We start from the raw sequence: 22,057 nt of genomic DNA, 5'->3' as shown, positions 1-22,057 counted from the left end.
CCTATCTCTTTCACCTCAAAGAGTCCAAGATTTAGTTCAATCCTTCCATTTACAACAGTGGATGTGGAGGGGAAGCTTTTGCAGTAGCATCACCCCACCTCCTTGGTGAGTGACATGGATTCAATCTCACTCCCTCTTTTTTAAGACTTAAACTCTGTTTATAGAATTTCAAAATACCTCCTTGAGATAACTGAAGGCTCTCTAGGGTGTCACAAAATTGGAACTCTTGCAAAATGAATTCTAAACCTTCCTAGTAAGAAAATCAGAGTTTGGGGTGCATGCCAAGAGCTGGGCCAGATTGTTGATAGAACCAACACTTCAGGCATCTGAAGGGTTACTGGACATATTTCTGATGGAAGTGGCATTCTCCTGAGCGGTCTGCCAGATATCTCATGACCCCAGTCAGATGTGTGTCACTCTTTAGGGAGTTATTGGGTGCACTTTCAGCAGCAAGTCCTTGAAAAGGAGAAAGTGACAATGCCCAACACCCACCTTCTTCTGGAGGCACTTACCTATTAGCAGGCCAAACTGAAAAAAGTACTAACCAGAGAAAGCCAGTCCCTGAGAACAATCTCCACATGTGTGCCTCTAAGTTTATTTATTTATTTATATATTTTTATTGAAATGGAGTCTCACTCTGTTGCCCAAGCTGGAGTGCAATCTTGGTTCACTGAAACCTCCGCCTCCCCAGAACAAGCCATTCTCCTGCCTCAGCCTCCTGAGTAGCTGCGATTACAGGCGTGAGCCACTATGCCCAGCAAGTTTTTGTATTTTTAGTAAAGACGGGGTTTCACCATGTTGGCCAGGCTGTTCTCGAACTCCTGACTTCCAGTGATCCACCTGCCTTGGCCTCCCAAAGTGTTGGGATTATAGGTGTGAGCGACTGTGACCGGCCGCCTCTAAGTTTAGAGTCCAACTGGGTCAAAAATGGAATAGAGATTCCTTAGGAGTGGCTGGGCATGGTGGTAGTTGTTCTGCACAATTATTCAAAACCTCACCACCACTCTGCAAGGTAAGGGTCATTTAGACCCATTTTACAGTTGAGAAAACAGAGACTCATGGAGATTCAGAGCCAGCACTTAGTGTGCTGTGATCTTTGAACGTCAAAGTCCCATGCTCTTTCCCCTGCATGATCCATCTCCTCCACGATGAAATGCCACTGCCATACACAAAGGACTGGGCCAGCCTGAAACACCTTCACCTTGGCCTTTTAGATCGATTTTAAAAAAAATGAACAACACAGTCCATTGCTTTATACCTCATAGTTTGCTTAAAAACACACCTGATTTTTGGTCTTGATACTAACCACAGCAAAGTTTATAAATAATAGTTTATGCCCGTGGTGCACTGGGGAGAAATGGTGCCTGGAAACTACCTCTGGTCTCTCGGCTTTTCAGACACAAGGGCATAAAGAGGAAACTCCTGACTGTGGCAGAGCAGGAAGCTGCATCTGTCACTGCCTCTGCTCCCCACTCGGCTGTAAGCCCAGTCCACAGACCCTGTCCAAGTCCACTGGAGCAAGAAAAAGAGTAGAATGGAAGCCAAGGGATAGGTAAGAGCCAAAAGAAGGGCCCTCTATCAGCTGGGAAGATGGTTGGGTTCCAGGCCCTGACGTGCAGTGGGCACTCAATATATTTGCTGAACAAAAACAGTTTCCAATAATGTACTGGGCCAATGTTCTTTTCTATTTTCTCAAATTTAGCTGAGACGCGGACTATCTCTATGGTACAGATTCTCTTTTCTCCTTACACTGTGCTGCTCACACTAGCATGTGAGGAGGTGAGGCTTAGAAGGCCTTGTTCATACTTTGGCAGTACTATATCACAAGCCTTTTAAAAACTGCCAGATGAAGTCCTAATTCCTTCTGTAGGTACTGAATAAGGTACGGTTATTTATGTACACATACAACAAATATTCTACTGGGCTAAGTTCCTAGAAGGCAACAGCCTTTTTTTTTTTTTTTTAAATGAATTTATGAATTACCCCAAGGCCACATAACAAACTAGCAGCAGAGCTAATACTAGGACCAAAGTCGTCTCCCGCCCTCAATGAACTTCTAATCTATTTGGTAACAGAAGACATATCCACAATAAACAAAGCTGATCTAGGTACCACATGAGCAAGTACCAGCTATGCGACAATGGAAAAAGGTAAGAACATTCTATCTTCTGTGGAACAGCAGGGAGGGCTACTTACTGACCCTACGCTGTCAACTTCAAATATTCTCTTTTGGTCTCCATAAACAACCTTATACATGTAAAGTTACTTATCTAGATTTTAGAGTCAGAAAATATGGTCACTAGAGTTGTACCATCGAGTATAGCCTTTTAAACCTTTTAAATGCCTGGTAACATATCTATTAAAGGAAATACAAAATGGAACCCAGCCTGTTGGATTCACTGCCTTTTTTTGGTCTTTTTTTTTTTTTTTAAGTGCCTAGCCGGGCGCGGTGGCTCAAGCCTGTAATCCCAGCACTTTGGGAGGCCGAGACGGGCGGATCATGAGGTCAGGAGATCGAGACCATCCTGGCTAACGTGGTGAAACCCCGTCTCTACTAAAAAACACAAAAAACTAGCCAGGCAAGGTGGCGGGCGCCTGTAGTCCCAGCTTCTGGGGAGGCTGAGGCAGAAGAATGGCATAAACCTGGGAGGCGGAGCTTGCAGTGAGCTGAGATCCGGCCACTGCACTCCAACCCCGGGCGACAGAGCAAGACTCTGTCTCAAAAAAAAAAAAGTGCCTAGACAACAGCCCTAGAGATTTTGATTTAATTGGAGTGGAAGCAGGGTGGGGTGGTGGAGAACCAGGCATCGGTATTGGGTTTTCTGGTGGGTTTTTTGAGACAGCGTCTCACTGTGTTGCCCAGGCTGGAGTGCAGTGGTGTAATCACGGCTCACTGCAGCCTTGACCTCGCTGGCCTCAGGTGAATCTCCCACCTCAGCCTCCCAACTAGCTGGGACTACAGGCATGTGCCACCATGCCCAGATAATTTTTTGTAGAGACAGGGTTTTGCCATGTTGCCCAAGCTAGTTTCAAACTCCTGGGCTCAAGCAATCTGCCAAACTCAGCCTCCCAAAGTATTGGGATTACAGGTGTGAGCCACCACGTCTGGCCTTTTGTTAAAACAGTTAACACCAGCCAGGTGCAGTGACTCACGCCTGTAATCCCAACACTTTGGGAAGCCCAGGTGGAAGGACTGCTTAAGGCCAAGAGTTGTGAGACCAGCCCGGAACACAGTGAGACCCAAACTAAATTTTTTTTTTTTTTTTTTTTTTTTGAGATGGAGTTTTGCTCTTGTTGCCCAGGCTGGAGTGCAATGGTGTGATCTCAGTTCACTGCAAACTCCACCTCCCAGGTTCAAGTGATTCTTCTGCCTCAGCCTCCTGAGTAGCTGGGATTACAGGCATGTGCCACCAAGCCTGGCTAATTTTGTACTTTCAGTAGAGACGGTGTTTCTCCATGTTTGTCAGGCTGGTCTTGAACTCCTGACCTCAGGTGATCTGCCCACCTCGACCTCCCAAAGTGCTGGGATTACAGGTGTGAGCCACCACACCCGGCATTAATGTTTTATGTTAAAAAAAAAAAAATGAGTAACAGGGTAACACCATATATGGAATGCAGTCTGGAACAGGGACAGTGCCATCTGAATGATGAGAGTGAAATCAATACACAGAGCCCCAGAGGGTCACACTCATGGCTTGCCAAGTTGTGTGGTGGCATGCTGTGGACTAACTGTAACCAGTAGAGTCTTAGAAAATCGGAAAGATTCCATAAGTGGTATTACTACAGCTGTTCCGTAAACCACTTTCTTGCATTCAGTATTCAACATCGTGCCTTTCTGATTGGGAATTATTCTCTTCTATTTCCAAAAGAGTTCCAAAAGGACCTTTTCAATTAAGTTATTTGCTTATGCTCCAAATGTATTCTTGGTTAACTGGTGCTCCCCCTTCTGGCTCTGAAAAATTCCACGCCCAAGTTTAAAAGAAAACCTGAAGGCAGATGTATTCTTGCTGATAAAATCTATTATTAAGCACAAATGCTTAGATATGGTCTCCTTCAAGCTGGCAGTTAATACTATGACTCAGTCACTCACCATCGTGGAGCATCTTTATTTAGGGATGAACAGGAAGGACCACAAAGTCCTGGCCTTCCTGCCATCCCTAATCCTCTTAAATAATGGGAAAAGAAATGGAGGCATGTCATCCTATTGCAGGAGCTAACTAAATCCAGACCATAGCCTTTTTTTTTTTTTTTTGAGACAGTCTCCCTCTATTGCCTAGGCTGGAGTGCAGTGGCATGATCCTGGCTGACTGCAACCTCCGCCTCCTGGGTTCAAGTGATTCTCCTGCCTCAGCCTCCCGAGTAGCTGGGATCATAGGCATCCGCCACCACACCTGCCTAATTTTTGTATTTTTTGTAGAGACAGGGTTTCGCCATGTTGGCCAGGCTGGTCTCGAACTCCTGACCTCAAGTGATGTGCCTGCCTGGGCCTCCCAAACTGTTGGGATTACAGGTGTGACCCACTGCACCCAGCTCAGACCATAGCTTTTTGCTCTATAAAGGCATAAAGTCTGGCGATCGTGGGTCCACCCCTGAGAAGACAACTCATGGCCAGTGTGATTGGGAGCCAAACAGCGAGGAGGGCCCACTAGTTTCAGGTACATTTTCATGAACACTTGCCTGAAGTTCAGCACACACTGAATTTGGACTTTTCAGTGCTATGAGTCAGTTTTTATAGCTTGCCTCAAACGCTGTAGAAAACCCATTTGGAAGGCCTTTGCCTTATAAGCAAAGGTGATTCCCAACTAGAGTTGGAATAATGTGAGTCCCTACAAAGGTATTTCAGTATCACCAGGTGGTGGAGGAGACCAAGTTCGCTCAGTGAGGCATCAACACAATTCCCAGTTCTTTTAAAAACAGATTTGGGTTGCCGATCGTCATTTTTTTTTTTTTTTAAGAACAGGTGTGCTGTAAGCTAAGGCAGATAGTTAAAGATAGTCTATTTTTATCACCAAAAACACACTACAGAAGTTCTTCAGGCTTAAAATAAACTGAGAATCGAGTGACACCAGTGAGAAACAACTTCTCAAAGTTCCAGTTGCTATTTCGATGTCTCCATGCCTTTTTTGTCCTCTACTCAACTAGGCTTTGAAGCTAGAAACAAACAGCACCGTGCTGTTCAGGGGGGCAGTGAGGAAAAATGGATTTTTTCAGATAATCAAAGATCTTTTGTTTGAATGAACAAATCGACTGGACTGATTGAGTGGTCTAAATATAGGCACCTGACTGTTGAATATTAGCAACTTTTCTGCAGACTGGATGATGAAAATCCGCAGGAAGTGGAAATCAGAACACCAGGGTTCAGGATCTCAGCTCTTCCACTCAGTGGCTACACTTACTTGGGCAAGGTTTAATCTCTCTGAGCCTTAGTTACCTCACCTCAAAATCAAGGATGAAAAACATCACCTCATTAAGACTGGGAGGAGGAATAAATAAAAAATTCATATGAAAATGCCTGATATGTACCTGACACACAGTAGGTATTCAATAAATGCACAAAAACACAAAACCCTTCACATGGTAGCCACAGCCCTCTATCATTTGGCCTGAGTCCCCCTCAACTCTCCAGAGCAGCCACGCTAAGCTTCTTTCAACTCTTTGAACACATCAAGTTCTTTCAGCTCCATGAAGCTTCCATCCTCACTGACTTTGTCTGCCTCACGCTTCAAAAGTCTCAGCCTTAAATATCATTTCCTTGGGGAGCTTTCCTGACACCGCAGTTTAGGTTAAACTTCCTTGTTACACAATTCCTTAGTATCCCGTACCTTCCCTCTGGTAATATTCAAAATGCATGCAAGTACATGTTTAAAACCCAACATCCCCAAGACGGTAAGCTGGATTAACGTCACTGCCACACCTAGGACACCCAGCACAACGTTGGGCATAAAACAAGTGCTCACTAAATGCCCACGCACCGAATTGCATGTCTCCTTCCTAAAAGAATGACTGAACTTGTGCTCTGGAGACAAAAGTACCTCGTTTAAAAGACAAAATTTTTTCAGGAAACAGAAAATCCAAGGTCAAGTCAGTGTGCCCACCCCATTTTTAAAACCAAGGTATGTATTTGGTCTCAAAGCTCATTGAGTAGGACTAACCATTCCTGAAGCACACACTGAGTCTTTCCTAGGCAGGTTACAAAGAGCTCATATTTCATCGCATTCAGCTTGTCTGTCAAAATGCAACATCCCTCCCAGGGGAGCAAGCAGTCCAATTCCCCAGCTGGTTTTTATTCACACTAGAAACTTTAACTCCATTCTAGGCCTCACAAAATGAGAGCTGTGTCCACACAAAGCCACAACAACCAGCCAATTCACTGAATCCAATGAAATAAGCCAATTCACCAGGGGAGGACACAAACTGTCAAACTGGTTACTTGGTGCCTTATAGACCAAACAATGCATGATTGAATTGGTTAGCTTTTCAATAGGTTGTCTTGTCATGTGGTTGCTGCAGTGAGTGAAAGATTTTCTTTATCATTCTGTTTTGTCTTTTTTTTTTCTAGCGCCAAAATAAGAACACATCAGATAGAAGGGTAAATAGCCAATAATGTCTTCTCTTTAAATCCATGGTCAAACACACCAAATGCAGCCATTTCAGCATGACCAAAAGGCGTACTTTGTGGAACAAGGCTCCCCAGCCTGTTTTTTGGCTTTAAAATAAGACCCTGCCGATCCTGATCTCGTCTTTGCAAACGCATGGCATTGGGAGACAGAGACCATGTGCAACAACAACTCTTTACAGACAAAGCCACTATTCATGGACCCTACTGAAGTGCAATCGTAGATTTTCAATTTCATTCAGCTGAGTGCGGAAGGCTCCCACTATGAGGGTGGGTTGCTAAATGGTTCAGCTGGGAAAAGCACCCAGAATGAGAGTCAGCTTTACAGTCTGCACTTTCATGAGGAGAAATGAAAGCGATTCCCTCACTCCAACTGCAGTTTTACAGTAAAGACCTAATCTAGCAAATCAGCCAAGGGCACTGAGTGATTTTTTTCTGTATCACATTGGTACCCAGAGCATAGCTTTTTGTTGTTGTTGTTAGGGCGGTTGCTAGGGTAAGTACCAAGAAAGTAGCTCAGTAATTCATGGAGTTAAAACTTCCACAAGAGGGGACGGATAATGTTGGTCCCTCAAGCCCTCAGCTAGACCAGACAAGTTTTCTCCTTTCTCGGAATACAATATGCATGTTTTTACCTTCAAGTCCTTCCTTACCTCACACCACTGCTTTAGTTCCACTCATTCTCTGGGGTCTAGTTAAATGAAGACAGCTGACACTTATCCAGCATGCACTACGCCCAGTGTTCATTTCTCACAACCTGATCAGGAAGGTGCTCCCTCTTTTGCAAAAAGAATGTGGAGAGGTGACTCACGTGCTCAAAGTCCAAGTAAGGAAGTGGAGGAGCTGGAGTTGACTGTAGCCCAGATTCCCAGAGCTTGAGCTCCTAATCACTACACCCTACTCTAACATAACTACCCCGACATGCCCACACACAGCCTTCCCTGGGCAGGCCACCTATTTTCAGTGGCTGTGTAGGTCTTGCTGCCTCAACTGGGTACTAAGGTCTGGGCAAAAAGGGTCTGTGCCATTTCCCCATGGTGACTGGCATGCGGAGGTACTGAGTGTATTTTCCATTACCAACTGAAATCCTAGTGCCTGGCTGCCCCCTCCCTTCAAATAAATACTGTATTGCTTTGTCATGCCAATAAAAACCAAAGGCCAAATCCCCCACACAGGGGTTGTTTTGGCCTTCTCTGCCCTGACGGTATCTTGCTTTTCCAGTAAAACAAGTGCCAGTCTATGTTCCAAACTGCAGCAATTTTAATAGGAGGTTTGCTCTAGCGGCAAAGGATTTGCTCATCTCTGCACCAGGACGACAAAGCAACTACCCTCATTTCAAAGCACCATTTTCCAAGGCAGGAAAAGAAAATTTCACCTTCTAGTCACTCTTTCCAAAGGATACTCCATAACTGACTTCTGGCACGCTATTGCTCTTGGGCCAGAAGTATCATTTTTATTTGACTTGAAGAGGTGTGGCCCACATAGCTAAAGACAGACCGGAAGCTGACCACTTCTTGCACGCTGACCCAACAACCCCGGGAAGAAAGTCTCAGGTTAGGAAGTGCTCATTACCAGCATGAACACAGCTATCTCAGAGGCGCACTGTGACCAGTTGTTTTCTGCTCAGCCTCCACTACAGTATGTGCTCTTTAAAGCCTGGCTTGCATGAGAATGTGTTTTTAAAGCATCATTTTCAGTAAATATTAAAAATGTAGGTAGAAATCAGAACATAGTTATAATTCAGTATGCTATTATGCCACCTTCCTAATTTCCAGGTGTGCAAACACCCCCACAGATTAGAAGACTGTCAGCATTTTTAAGCTGTTCTGGCAACAGTCTTCATTGGGAGAGGAGGAGGAAGAGAAGAAATGTTCAAAATGTTTAGATTCCAGTAACATTAAATAGGTGAGCTCTGGGAAAATACTGGAGGCAAGTCAGGCTGTTTTCTGGCTTCCTAAATAAGCAATGCTTTCCACAGGTTGGCCTCCTACCAACCTCTGGAGGAGAAAACACTGGAGGCAGATGAAGGACTCCACGTAGAAAAGCCAGGCAAAGCAAAGTCAAACAGGAGGATGCCTATGGCATTTATTAATAGTCAGCACAGGTAGGGAGGGGAACCGAACCACTCTGCCCTTTCTCACACAGCACAGGTGAAAAAACTCTGGAAGCTCCTGGACAGCGGTAATGCAGGAACACTCTCTACTATGTGATGTAGCACAAGGGGGATGCAATTTCCTTGGGAGGGTGATGGCACCCTGTTCCCCCATCTCTTGGGGCCCGCAGGGCTGCCAAACTGGCCTCTGTATTATATTTTACAAAGAGTTGTCAGGATTGTCAGCTCACAAGACAGCCTGGATTCTAGAACCTTCTGATTTGGTAGGATTTGTAATAATAAAAGTTTCTGGCAACCTTTCTTTCCAAAGGTCCCTGCAATACTTTTAGACAAGTAATTCTGTTCTCTGTTCTTTCATGGGAGGGAGAGTAGCAAAAGCTTTAACATGAAGAAATCCTATATATCATAATCTGCTGGTCAAGGATTATTATATAACACAGTTCTGTTGTGGTATCTCACCAAAATGTCTTTTTCTGAAAAAATAAAAGAGTATTATATATACACACACACACACACACACACATATTGTTTTTTTCTTTTTTTTTTTTTTTGAGACAGAGTCTCCCTCTGTTGCCCAGGCTGGAATACAGTGGCATGATCTTGGCTCACTGCAACCTCTGCCTCCCAGGTTCACACGATTCTCTTGCCTCAGCCTCCTGAGTAGTTGGGACTACAAATGCCTGCCACCACGCCCGGCTAATTTTTGTACTTTTTTAGTACAGGGTTTTACCACGTTGGCCAGGCTGGTCTCACTCCTGACCTCAAGAGATCCACCCGCCTCGGCCTCCAAAAGTGCTGGGATTACAGGCATGAGCCACCGCGCTGCGCCTGGCCTATAGAGTAGTTCAGTATTTCTAAATCAGCCTTGGCATTTGGGGGTGGGGAGGAAGATTATTTCTCCCTACTCCAAATGGAAAAAAAAAAAGTTGAGAAACGCTTTTTCTTTCTCAAAGCCTAAACCCAAGGGGACAGAGTACTGCTTACAGCTCTCTGCCCTGCAGACTACAAACTACAAATTCTAGCAGGATAAGAGACTTCATCTGCAGCCAGGCGCGGTGGCTCATGCCTGTAGTCCCAGCACTTTGGGAGGCCGAGGCGGGCGGATCATGATGTCAGAAGATGGAGACCATCCTGGCTAACACGGTGAAACCCTGTCTCTACTAAAAAATAAAATAAAATAAAAAAATTAGCTGGGCACGGTGGTGGGTGCCTGTAATCCCAGCTACTCAGGAGGCTCAGGCAGGAGAATGGCGTGAACCCAGGAGGTGGAGTGAGCGGAGATTGCACCACTGCACTCCAGTCTGGGTGACTAAGTGAGATTCCATCCCCCTCGCCAAAAAAAAAAAGGATAGACTTCATTTGCTCCTGCCTCTACATATGATGAGCAGGCCCAATGTTTATAATGTATACAATTAACTTTTTCTTTTCCCTCACTGCCCCATTTGTGATCCCTAAATAAAATCCGAGTTTCTAACTGATAGCAGCAGCAACTCCCTTGAAGATAAAATAATAGAGCTGGATGATATTCCAATTTAACAAATACAGGACAGGTTTGTAACTCTCAGTGGCAAGATTCTCTTTTTTCATTTATGTACTCAAAGACTCGTCACTGATGTGTGTGTGCAAATCATCATCCAATTTTTCACTCAAATGCAGCAACCTTTACAGATCAGCAAGGGAGGAAAGGGTCATTTAAGAGATGTGCGGATGAAATGTTATGTTTAGCAGAGACAGATTGCGGCAAGCAGTTTTGAGTTCCGGTGTTTTAGTGAAGGGAGAGCAGAGAGCAAGTGTATTGTCACTGTGCTTGGCCACTTGTCAAGGCGCTGACAAGTTCTGCATTATCTCCTCATTTTGCTAATTAATTAACTATTGTTTTAGGCAACAACAACTCAGACTATCTATCCAAAGTCCTAACTACTTGAGAGCTGCCAATAGTAGTAGTAGTTAATTGAGGCACTGCTTTTTATGCTAAGTCAAACACACACACAGGGCAGTTTTTTTTTACCAGAATAGGTTGTCCTTGAAAAATCATCTATCAACCCTCACCGAGACACTGTACAAAACACTATGACTAATCCTAAACTGGTGTCTTACCTTAGTGTTCCTCCTTAGGCTGCGAAGAATATTCCTCCTCCGTGGGTCTTCGTCTGTTTCATATGGAATCACGGCATTGTCCCCTTTATAACCCTGGGATGCCTGATCCTCCTCTTTCTTCCGGATGGGCCCCAGCTCATCATCACTCCCCACACTGAAGCTGGTTCGGTAACTAGCAAACCGCCCCAGCCGGGTGCATCTCGTCCTGTACAGCACTGGCTTGCTCACGATGGAAACCTTGCGCCCTCGCTCTAGAGAGCTGGTGTCCATTTCACTGTCGGAACCATTCCCGCTGCCGTTGGACTGGGCTTTGTTGATATTCCGAATGGTGATGATTTTGCCTTGGGTGCTGTCATGGGGCACGGAGTATATGTTTTCTTCTTCATTCCTTGGCTTCACCACAGCATCCATGGGTTCAGCATAGTCAGAAGGATCAAACCCATCCTGAGGCAGCCAGGGGCTAGAAGACACAGACTTCCTCTGTCCATCCCTATGGCCTTGGTCTAAATAAGATAAATCCCCCTTTGTAATTTCAAAATGGACAGGAGGCTTTGGTTTGACTGGTGGAGGTACTTTGTTGTTCAGTTTACTCTCAAAATTGCTCATAATGAAAGACAGCCCATCATTTCCCTCCAGTTCCATAGAGAGTTTAGAATGGTCTTTGGACAGAGAAGGCAGTGATGTGTCTTCTCGAAACAGGCTGTAAGATGGCTCGATATCTTCTTCTGAATCCTGCAGGTTTGAGTTGCAGAGCGGTGATCCTGCCCGGGGGGAGTTAAACACCTCTTCGGTTGTGCTACAGGCCTCAGCAACATTATCGTACATATGAGTAGCCTCGATTATGTTCTTTTTTTCCACCACATCTTTAAAAAATGGGTGAAAGATCTCAAGTTTATGCTGGGGTTGGCTACAGGGGATGCTTGTGAACCTTCCGTCAATTTCTTGAGCAATCTCCTCCCCCTCAGTCAGCTGTTCCCGACTTAAGTCATTGTCCAGGACATCTACAGCGCCATCAGTGAGTGCTACGAGCTGAATAGGGATAATATCCTGCACTTCACAAAGAAAGGCACGTAACATAGCCAAAGAGGCCTTACGTTTGGCTGAATAAAAAACAATGTACCCATGAACCAACCGGCTCTTTCTGATGCTAAAGGAGGAATGGTATGAAAGAATAGACAGTTCGATCCGCTTCTTGTGCAGTCCGATTGGTAGTTCAAGTAAAACAGAGTTGTTGCTTCCACAATGGGAAGATTTACAGGTTTGGGACTGAAGGACAGGAAAAAGTATGTCATCTGCACTAAAAGGATCTCCACACATCAGACACATAACAATTCGTAGATCAACATCAGCCAAATCTTTGATGCTAGCAGTAGAACTGACCAGGTTTAAGTTACGCTTAGAGTCCAGGAGTCCCTTCAAAACTTGACTGATTTGCTTTTCATTAATGTTGCGTCCATAACCAATGCCAGCAGAAGCAGGGTCGAGAAAGACACACTGAAGTTTGCTAGCAATTTGCTGACCTTGCTGTATTAAGCTATGCAGAGTCTCTCCACTGGTGTCTCCTCTCTTGTTAACCAAAATTAGTGTAAGGGGGAGATGGACTAAATGATTATCCCGCCGGCCAAGTGTGGACTCTCTACTCTTCTCTATACTTTCTACTACATAGGATAGCGATTCCTTTGAATTGTAAAGGCAAAGACAGCCGTGGGGCTGAAATGTTGGTGTCTGGAAAGAGTTCACAGGAAGCCTGACATTCCCCTCTATTGGCCTCAGGGAAAGCTCATACATTTTACCATCTATCACATACTTGTCGTCATTTGTACAAAGAGCTCGAATCTCATTGGCCAATTCTCGGGCAAGGCCGTCTTTGCCCAATATAACCAAGTTGATTCTATCAATGTTAGGGTCAGAGAGTGAATTTTTCTGATTCCGGTCAGACGGCCGGATAAACCGAGAACTAATCAAGTGCTCAATCTTAGCGTCCACACAAGCTGGGCAGCTGGGGCATGTCTCCTTTGTTGGGTGGTACACAAAATGAATGTGTTTCAGAATAAGGGCATCACGCTCTGCTTGGAGCTTTTGTAATGCTTTAAATCGCTGTTCCTCTCCCAGAACATCCTGAATAACACCCATCTTCTCCTTGCTGGGCTTAGCATCCAGCTCCAGTTCATAAAACAATTCTGAATATTCCAAAAGCAACTCCTGAAATTCTTCCTTTGCTTTATCTATAATTTGCTTTTGGTGTTTGCCGTAAATATCCATGTATACAGATTCTTCCAGCCACTGGTAGAAATCTTCATTCATAATAAAACTACGGGCCTCTTCCCAAGGCTTTCCGGGAGTTATGAAAGGAGAGGTCTCCAGGTTTTCTTTAAACGCCCTTCGCATCTCAACTCTTTTCCTCTCATTCCTCAGCTTCTCTAAGTGGGCCTCGTACAGCTGCTCTGCAGGGACAGTATCCATTAAATCAAAGGGAATCCGTTCATTCTCCATGTTGTCAATGTGGTTGGTGGCATCCCATGGTGTCTCTTCAAGCACAACAAACCACTTCAAGAATTCTGACTTGGTTTCTAAGAGCTTTTTGGCTTTTATGCAGCTTAGGTGGTCTATTTCATCTAGATTAGGTATAAGAGCTTCAAAAGCTAATGGCAGGGCTGCCAGGTACAGCTTTCTCCTACGCTCGATATGCTCATGCTTGAGGCGGTGGATGTGCTGTAGAAACAGCTTCTTGGCTTTCTGAGTCCCTTCCAGGTAGACATAGTCCTGGTATTCTGGAGAGGCCTGCATCTTTCGGCTGACACTCAGCCAGTTCTCATTGTGGTTTTTCACAATGCGACTCACCAGCCACTCATACTTGTCTTTCGCTGTAGCTATCTGCTGACTCTGCTGCTTGAGAGCTTCAAAATAAGGAATGATTTTTGTCTTTCCCCGACTTTTATCAATGAGTTGCACTAAGGTGCTGAAAGCCAAGTCCACGTTTACATTGGATCTCGCTGAGGTCTCCACAACCTGGAGGTTCTTTTTGCTTAAGGCAAAAGTATGTGCATCTCTAATGTACCGCTCAACACCTTCGTCACACTTAGTCAGGACCACCACTATGGGCTTTTTTGTTTTTGCAAGCTGATTATAGAGATTAGAGACAAACTTGAGCTGGTCATCAAAGTTCCTGTTCATGCCCCTGCTAACATCGATACCAAGAAGAAAACCATCAACCAGCAGCTTTCCGTCTGGCATTTGTTTCTGCTCAAAGTCCTGCTCCAGCCCCAGCTGGTCAGTGCAAAAGTACATGAGTTTTTCAGCTGATGCAAGCTTGGTTGCAGCAGCTCTCTTGATATAGGGCTGCAGGGCCGTGCTTCGATGAGGTTGAAAAGTCTGATCATCAATAAATTCAGTCTGCTCCACAATGTGCATTTTACATTCCACACAATCCTCCAGGGAGCGGCTAACTTCTCCCCAGTAGAGAAAGTGGTCATTATTGACCACTCGCCCTCCAAAGTCACTGGTGCTGAGGACGGAGGTATGGTCCAAGTGAAACTCGTCAGCACTCGGGCGCACAAAGCGGTTGCACAAACAAGACTTTCCAATCCCACACTGGCCCTTTTCCTTCTCGGTCCCAGATAATCCCACCACACTGATGTTGTAGGTGGGAATTCGGACATCTTGCTTTCTTGCCATCATCATCGTCGACACATCCTGCCACGATCAGCCACTTCCGAGATCAGATTAGTGTTTCCAATGGATCAGATGGCTTCCTACATTATTAGTGGGGGTAGGCTGGACATGCAGCAAAAAGGCCAGGTCCCATAGTGTTGTATACCAGTTTGGTCACTGTTCACCACCTCTCATCGCCAAATAGCCAACATTTCTTCCTAGATGGGGAAAAAAAGAGAAAACCCATCAGCATCATAATTTTAGAACCAAATTTTAATCAATTAACTACAGTAAAAATTTTTTATTCAACAAATATTTAGTAAACATCTCATGTGTCAGGCCTTGTGCTGGGTGAAGATACAAGAGCAAATAAGACTCACATCTATGTGTTCTCAGAGAGGTACAATCTAGTCCAATGGAGGAAAACATAAGTACGCAGTGTGGTAAGTGCTAAAACAAGGGTGTGAGGGCTCCCTGGAAAAAGGGCTGATTCCAGGATTAGGGCAGGATAGGGACAAGATGAGCCTGGAACATCTTTTTATGCAAGAAAAAAAACGATGGAGCATCTCACAAGGACACAGAAGCCAGCCTGAAGGGGTTCCCACTGGCCAACTCTGGGACAATTTGAGCACCAAAATATTAAGTATGATAATGAATTATAAACCCATTGCAAAAAACAAGAACCTCTGCCGGGTGCGGTAGCTCACACCTGTAATCCCAGAACTTTGGGAGGCCGAGGTGGGCGGATCACCTGAGGTCAGGAGTTCGAGACCAGCCTGGCCAACATGGTGAAATGCCGTCTGTACTAAAACTACAAAAATTAGCTGGGTGTGGTGACATGTAACGGTAATCCCAGTTACTTGGGAGGCTGAGGCAGGAGAATCACTTGAACCTGGGAGGTGGTGGTTGTGGTGAGCTGAGATCGCATTACCGCAATCTAGTCTGGGCAACAGAATGAGACTCTGTCTCAAAACAACAACAACAATAACAAAACACAGAAGCAACCCAAAGTATCCACCTACTCATGAATGGATAAGAAAATGTGATATATACATACAATATAATATTATTCAACCTTTATTTTTATTTTATTTATTTATTTATTTATTTTTTGAGACAGAGTCTTGCTCTGTTGCCCAGGCTGGAGTGCAGGGGCACGATCTCAGCTTACTGTAAGCTCCGCCTCCTGGGTTCACGCCATTCTCTCGCCTCAGTCTCCCTAGAAGCTGGGATTACAGGCGCCCACCACACACCCGGCTAGTTTTTGTATTTTTAGTAGAGATGGGGTTTCACCGTGTTAGCCAGGATGGTCTCGATCTCCTGACCCCATGATCTGCCCGTCTTGGCCTCCCAAAGTGCTGGGATTACAGGCGTGAGCCACCGCGCCTGGCCTTTATTTTATTTTTTGAGACAGAGTCCTGCTCTGTAGCCCAGGCTGGAGTGCAGTGGTGCGATCTTGGCCTCCCGGGTTCAAGCGATTCTCCTTCCTCAGCCTCCTGAGTAGCTGGGATTACAGGCATACGCCACCATGCCCAGCTAACTTTTGTATTTTTAGTAGAGACAAGGTTTCACCATGTTGCCTGGGCTGGTCTCAAGCTCCTAAACTCAGGCGATCTGCCTGCCTTGGCCTCCTGAAGTTCTGGGATTACAGGTGTGAGCCATCACGCCTGGCCTATTCAGTCTTTAAAGGGAAGGAAATTCTGACAACATGGCTGAATCTTGAGGACATTGTGCTACGTGAAATAAGCCAGTCACGAAAAGACAAATACTATGTGATTCCACTTATATGCAGTGCTTAAGAGTAGTCAAACTCATAGAGACAGAAAGTAGAACAGTGGTTGTCAGGGGCTGGGGAAAGTGGGAATGAAAAGTTACTGCTTAATGAGTACAGAGTTTCAGCTTTACAAGATGGAAAGAGTTACAGAAATAGTTGCATAACATTAAAGTATTTAATACCGCTGAACTGTATAATTAAAAATGATTAAAACAGCAAGCTTTATGTTTTATGTATTTTAACACAGTAAAAAAAAAAAGATTGGGCCGGGCGCGGTGGCTCAAGCCTGTGTTCCCAGCACTTTGGGAGGCTGAGACGGGCGGATCACGAGGTCAGGAGATCGAGACCATCCTGGCTAACACAGTGAAACCCCGTCTCTACTAAAAAATACAAAAAACTAGCCGGGCGAGGTGGCGGGCGCTTGTAGTCCCAGCTACTTGGGAGGTTGAGGCAGGAGAATGGAGTAAACCCGGGAGGCAGAGCTTGCAGCGAGCTGAGATCCGGCCACTGCACTCCAGCCTGGGCGACACAGCGAGATTCTGTCTCAAAAAAAAAAAAAGATTGGAAAAAAAAAAAAATGCAGGAAGGATAAAAACTCTCCCAAATGAAATATTTTATCAATGTAAATCTATAAAATCTATCGTGAAAATACCTCTACTTTTAGGAAATTCACACCTTAGTATTTTGGGGGGAAGCACCATAATGCATGTAACTGATCCCACTCCAAAAATTATGTATACAGAGAGAATAAGAACATAAATGGGGTGGTAAATTGTTAACAACAGGTGAATCTGGAAAAAAAAAAGATGAATCTGGGTAAAACATATAGGATATTCCTTTGTGCTATTTTTATAAGTTTTCAATCATTTCCAAATAAAATTAAGTGTGTAAATACGAGATGGTTTCCCTGACAAGAATGCAAGCTCTGTGAGGCCTGTCCCCTGTCTAGTTCTATTCTGTGTCATCAGCCTATACAGTGCTTAACACAAATATTTACTGAAAGAATCAGTAACTGAATGGCGATTCAGCATATTAAACGGTCCCCAAGCCCGCCTTTTAGATTCGGGAAAGCCTTTCTGTAGGAAGTTCCATCTCAGGTGAGACCTGAAGTATGAAGTGCATTTAAGACAGAAGGACAGTGTGCACAGACCCTTCCCTCCCTGAAAAAAAGCACAGCCAGTTGGGAGAACCAGCTGGAACAAAGTGTGTCGGGGGAAAGAATGGGTAAGATGCATTAGCAAGGAATCAGGGACTGGATCAAACCACTTTAAGAGTTTGGATTCCTTCCTGAAGGCTATGGGGGACCACAGAATGTGGCCAAAAAAATTGCACCTTGAAGGACCTAAAGTTTTAACAGCTTAAGTAACAAACTGTTATGGCTTACAATCTTTACCAACTTTCCAGCTACGACAGTTGATGCTGCACTGCAGTTTACTTAGACACTCCAATATGACTGTGCAAGCACTGAACCTGCAGCCAAATGAACAGAGCAATTTTCTTCTGAATCGCATTTATGTCTGTAGAAACCTAGCCTTGCCATGACTTCAATATGTTTTTGTGCGCCTGTCGCATAAGAAATGCCACTGGAAGTCAGACCACCACGCATTATTCTGACTGATACCAGGGAGCAATGAATGGGAGAGTGAAATTGTCCCCTGTGATGATAACCTCAAAAGGTCACAGCCCTTTTCCAAATATCCATAGCTTCCTTCTGATATCCCAGAAAGCCAAACCCTCTATGTAATGTGACTAGATGTAGTATGCAAAAACTGACCATTTTAAAAAGAAAAATCTCAATGACTGTAGGCAATTGTCTCCAGATAATGGCATGTTCCTAAAGATGCCATGTTATAGAATTCAGCAGGAACAAGCAGGGTATCCATGGGAAAGAAAAACAAACCTTCCCCATCCTCTACTTTTCTATGCAATTGCTTACATAAACAAAATTACAAGATGCTTATGCATATCTAAAGCATGTTTACACACATCCTCTGAAATACCTAACAGGAAATATCTGTACAAAAATCAGTTACTCTGTAATATGCACATATAATTTTGTTTCAATCCATGAAGACACTTAGGTTTAACAGAGCCTCAGACAGGAGTGCTGATGAAGGGTTAAGGAAGTCATGGGTCCTCATCTAACAGAGTCCTTCTCTAACAATTCCTGACCCCAGGGTCTGTCAGGTCTTAAGGTCACCAATCTTGAAATGCAACTTGGTAGCATCTGTCCTACTTAAAGTGACTGCTGCATGCAACTGGCAAGTCATCCCTTGTCTGTGACTCAACTGTTCTCTGTAAAGTGGGTCTGACGTCTATCCCTTCACAGAAATCTGAAGGAAAAACAAAACAAAACAAAACACCACCTGCTCTCAAACCTCAAGAAATAAAGATACTGGCTCTATTTTGAAATGAACTAAAATGTATTATCTATTCAACACCTTGGTTATACTTTTTAATGGTATATTTTCAGTTACTTGAAGGCTGCTAGAGAATGCAACACTCAACTCTGAATAATGAAGAACTGATTATTTTATTTTATGAGATGGATTCTTGCTCTGTCACCCATGCTGGAGTGCAGTGGTGTAATCACAGCTCACTACAGCCTCCACCTCCTGGGCTCAAGTAATTCTCCCACTTCAGCATCCCAAGTAGCTAGGACTACAGGTGCAAGCCATCATGCCTGGCTAATTTATTATTATTATTATTGTTATTATTTAGAAATGGGGTCTTGCTATGTTGCCCAGGCTGGTCCCAAACTCCTGGCCTCAAGCAACCCTCTCACCTCAGCCTCCCAAAGTGCTGGGATCATAGGCATGAGCCACTGTGCCCAGCCACGACTGATATTTTTAAACCCAGAATGCTGCTGATCATTAAAATAGCTACAAAAAATGAAAATCAGCTGGCATGGAAGTGGTTAATTTTGGGACACCTGGTAACTTTCCACTTGTTAGAAACCTAATAAGTTTATTGGTGTAAGTATACTCTTCTTAGCTTTGATGTCTGGATAATGCAGTTTTACTAGTTCCTCAATTGGACTGAATTACACAGTAAACAAAGACTGTTATAAATCTAAAAACGTCTCAAACACTCGATTTAAAGGAAATAACTTTAAGTGCTTGGTCACAAATACATTCAACTTTTCTAAGAGGTAGGTAAAAAAAATTAGCTGAGTCACTAAATTTAATGATCTGAAGGCCACAAAGAAAGAGAAAGTAGGAGACAGGGCATATCCAAGACTTCACAATGTCTTTAGAGTTTAAATCTGATGGGAGCCAGTGTTCTCAGTGGGCAACTAAGATACACAACAGAATCTGAATGTCCATTCTAATAATTTTCCAATGCTAATCCTTTTTAAATGGAAGAGTTAAAAGAGAGGGGGAAAAAAGGATCCTTTAAAAATGGTAACTACTTTTATCTTTGAGCTTTACAGAGAGATTTACATTAGAAAAATAGAAACACAGGACTTCATAGTTTCCCATTTTATGCCATGAGTCAACTACTTCAGAGAGGAAAATACTTCAGAAGTATTTTGGTTTCTCAATCACAATATATGCTGTAATAAAACATAATGCAAATATCTATGTGCCTTCTTCAAACTGTCACCAAGCATCTAGAGTTGTTTGTGATTTGTTTAACCAAGACACAAGCTCCCCACCAGAGTGCCTCAACTGGAAGGTAGAAGGAGGGTGTTTTCTTTTTTAACACCTCTATGAAACACCCAGGGCAAGAAGTGGTAACATTCCCAAGATAGCACACATTTTTGTAGGACCTAGAAATGCCACCGTGATCCCAGATTTACTATGACTGGGAAAGTTCATACTGTCAACAGCTCTATCAGCATATGCCTGGAAGTGTGTGTATCACCCTTCCAACCCAGCAACCTCATCCCTCTCTCCCCGAAGTAGGAGATGTTTGTGTGCTCTGTAATCTAGAATGCTCCCTAAGACACAAATCTTCCACTATTATCCATAATCAAAATTACCATCTCCACCTGAGAATATTCAACAACTTTTGAAACACACTGAGTTTCAAATAATCACATACAGAACACCACCAACTAATAACACTATAAGGAAATAATTTCATACAGAACTACAAGCAAAGGAAGTAAAACACTTGTTATCACAATTTTCCTTAATCTCAATAGCGGAAAGAAACGGAAATATACACCGTAATGGAGAGCAAAAAAGCATTCTCTAAACCTTCAAAAATCTCATATTTCTCAACATCTTACATTTCTACGTCTTCAAAGCTATGAATTCCCATTAGCAGCTGGTTAAAATGTTTGCATTTGGTAGATACTTGAAAAGACTCAGTTGGGGGTTGGGAGAGGTGGAACAAGAACTATATCTATGTAGGAAGCACTTTCCATGTCAGGTAGACATGGAAGTTTTCCAGAGGAATGTATTAATACTTACCAAATAGGCCAGGAAGGATGGGATATAAAAGTTTCAACAAGAAGAGAACACGGCCGGGTGCAGTGGCTCACACCTGTAATCCCAGCACTTTAGGAGGCCAAGGCGTGCAGATCATGAGGTCAGGAGATCGAGACCATCCTGGCCAACACAGTGAAACCCTGTCTTTACTAAAAAAAATACAAAAAATTAGCCAGGTGTGGTGGTGGGAGCCTGTAGTCCCAGCTACTAGGGAGGCCGAGGCAGGAGAATGGCGTGAGCCCGGGAGGCGGAGCTTGCAGTGAGCCGAGATCGTGCCACTGCACTCCAGCCTGGGCAACAAAGCGAGACTCTGTCTCGAAAAAAAAAATTAAAAAATTAAAAAAAGAAGACAACACTGGCTGGGCGTGGTGGCTCATGCCTGTAATCCCAGCACTTTGGGAAGCTGAGGCAGGTGGATCACCTGAGGTCAGGAGTTTGAGACCAGCCTGGTCAACACGGTAAAACTCCGTCTCTACTGAAAATACAAAAATTAGCCAGGTATGGTTGTGGGCCCCAGTAATCCTAGCTACTCGGGAGGCTGAGACAGGAGAATCGCTTGAACCCTAGAAGCAGAGGTTGCAGTGAGCCGAGATCGTGCCACTGAGCTCCAGCCTGGGCAACAGGAGTAAAATTCCATCTCAAAAAAAAAAGAGAAGGGAATACTATTCTCTGGCTTATTAAACCACTGAATTTAAGCGAAACATTTTCTTAAAACCCAATGCTTCCATTTTCACATTAATAAATGTTAAAGTAAACTTCCTTAGGGTTTTTGTTTGTTTTTTCTTTTGAATAAAGATAAATTAGAGAAGAAAAGTTGGAAGTGGAGTCCAAGGTCCTTATTCATCCAATTCATTCATCTGTAAAATCCAGATGAATTTAGAGAGAACCTTAATTAGAATATGCAAAAATGATGTGTTAGGGCATTTAGGTGTAAAAGGGAATTATAATCTTTTTGAATCTGAATGAGATATAGAGGGCATTTTCATTTTCTATGTATGATTTGTCAGAATCTGAAGCAATACCCTTATTCTACTCATCTGTTTACCACATGAAGAGTATCTTACAGAAGGATTCCATCAAACTCAACAAGGACAACAGAATCTCTAAAGCTGAGTAAAACAGAAACATCCCCATTTGATAGATCTAGTTATACAGCAGCTAAATTCCCTCCTTCCTGCATATTTCAGAATGTTAATCATTTTTGTATTACCCTAATCTTTGAAATTAAGGACTGAACTGTCCATCACCCAAATCAAATGCATACTCATATAGCAAAGATAATGTGATGAAACAAAAGGAACAGGTACTGTCTTTGCTGACAAGGATCATATAATTTACTTGAGATACAATATTTACACTTAAAAAAA

At 43.7% G+C, this 22,057-nt stretch overlaps 1 protein-coding gene and 1 long non-coding RNA gene across 2 annotated transcripts in view; one reads left to right on the top strand and one right to left on the bottom strand.

The window, feature by feature from the left end:
• Positions 1-22,057, bottom strand: part of ARHGAP35 (Rho GTPase activating protein 35) — a 147,382-nt gene that overhangs the window by 71,757 nt on the left and 53,568 nt on the right. Inside the window, exon 2 of the mRNA XM_033223791.1 lies at positions 10,827-14,695. Coding sequence (XP_033079682.1) covers positions 10,827-14,507 — 3,681 coding nt within the window. The 5' untranslated portion in view covers positions 14,508-14,695. The remainder of the gene's footprint in view (positions 1-10,826; positions 14,696-22,057) is intronic.
• On the top strand, positions 1,404-7,169 carry LOC117091458. Its single transcript, XR_004440431.1, has 3 exons — positions 1,404-1,552; positions 1,990-2,150; positions 6,560-7,169. It is a non-coding gene; the product is annotated as an uncharacterized LOC117091458 (long non-coding RNA).

This window comes from Trachypithecus francoisi, unplaced genomic scaffold (genome assembly GCF_009764315.1).
Source record: "Trachypithecus francoisi isolate TF-2019V2 unplaced genomic scaffold, Tfra_2.0 Lachesis_group12, whole genome shotgun sequence".
Lineage (NCBI taxonomy): Eukaryota > Metazoa > Chordata > Mammalia > Primates > Cercopithecidae > Trachypithecus > Trachypithecus francoisi.
Note: the sequence above shows the minus strand (reverse complement) of the source record. Positions and strands in the feature narration are given on the sequence as shown.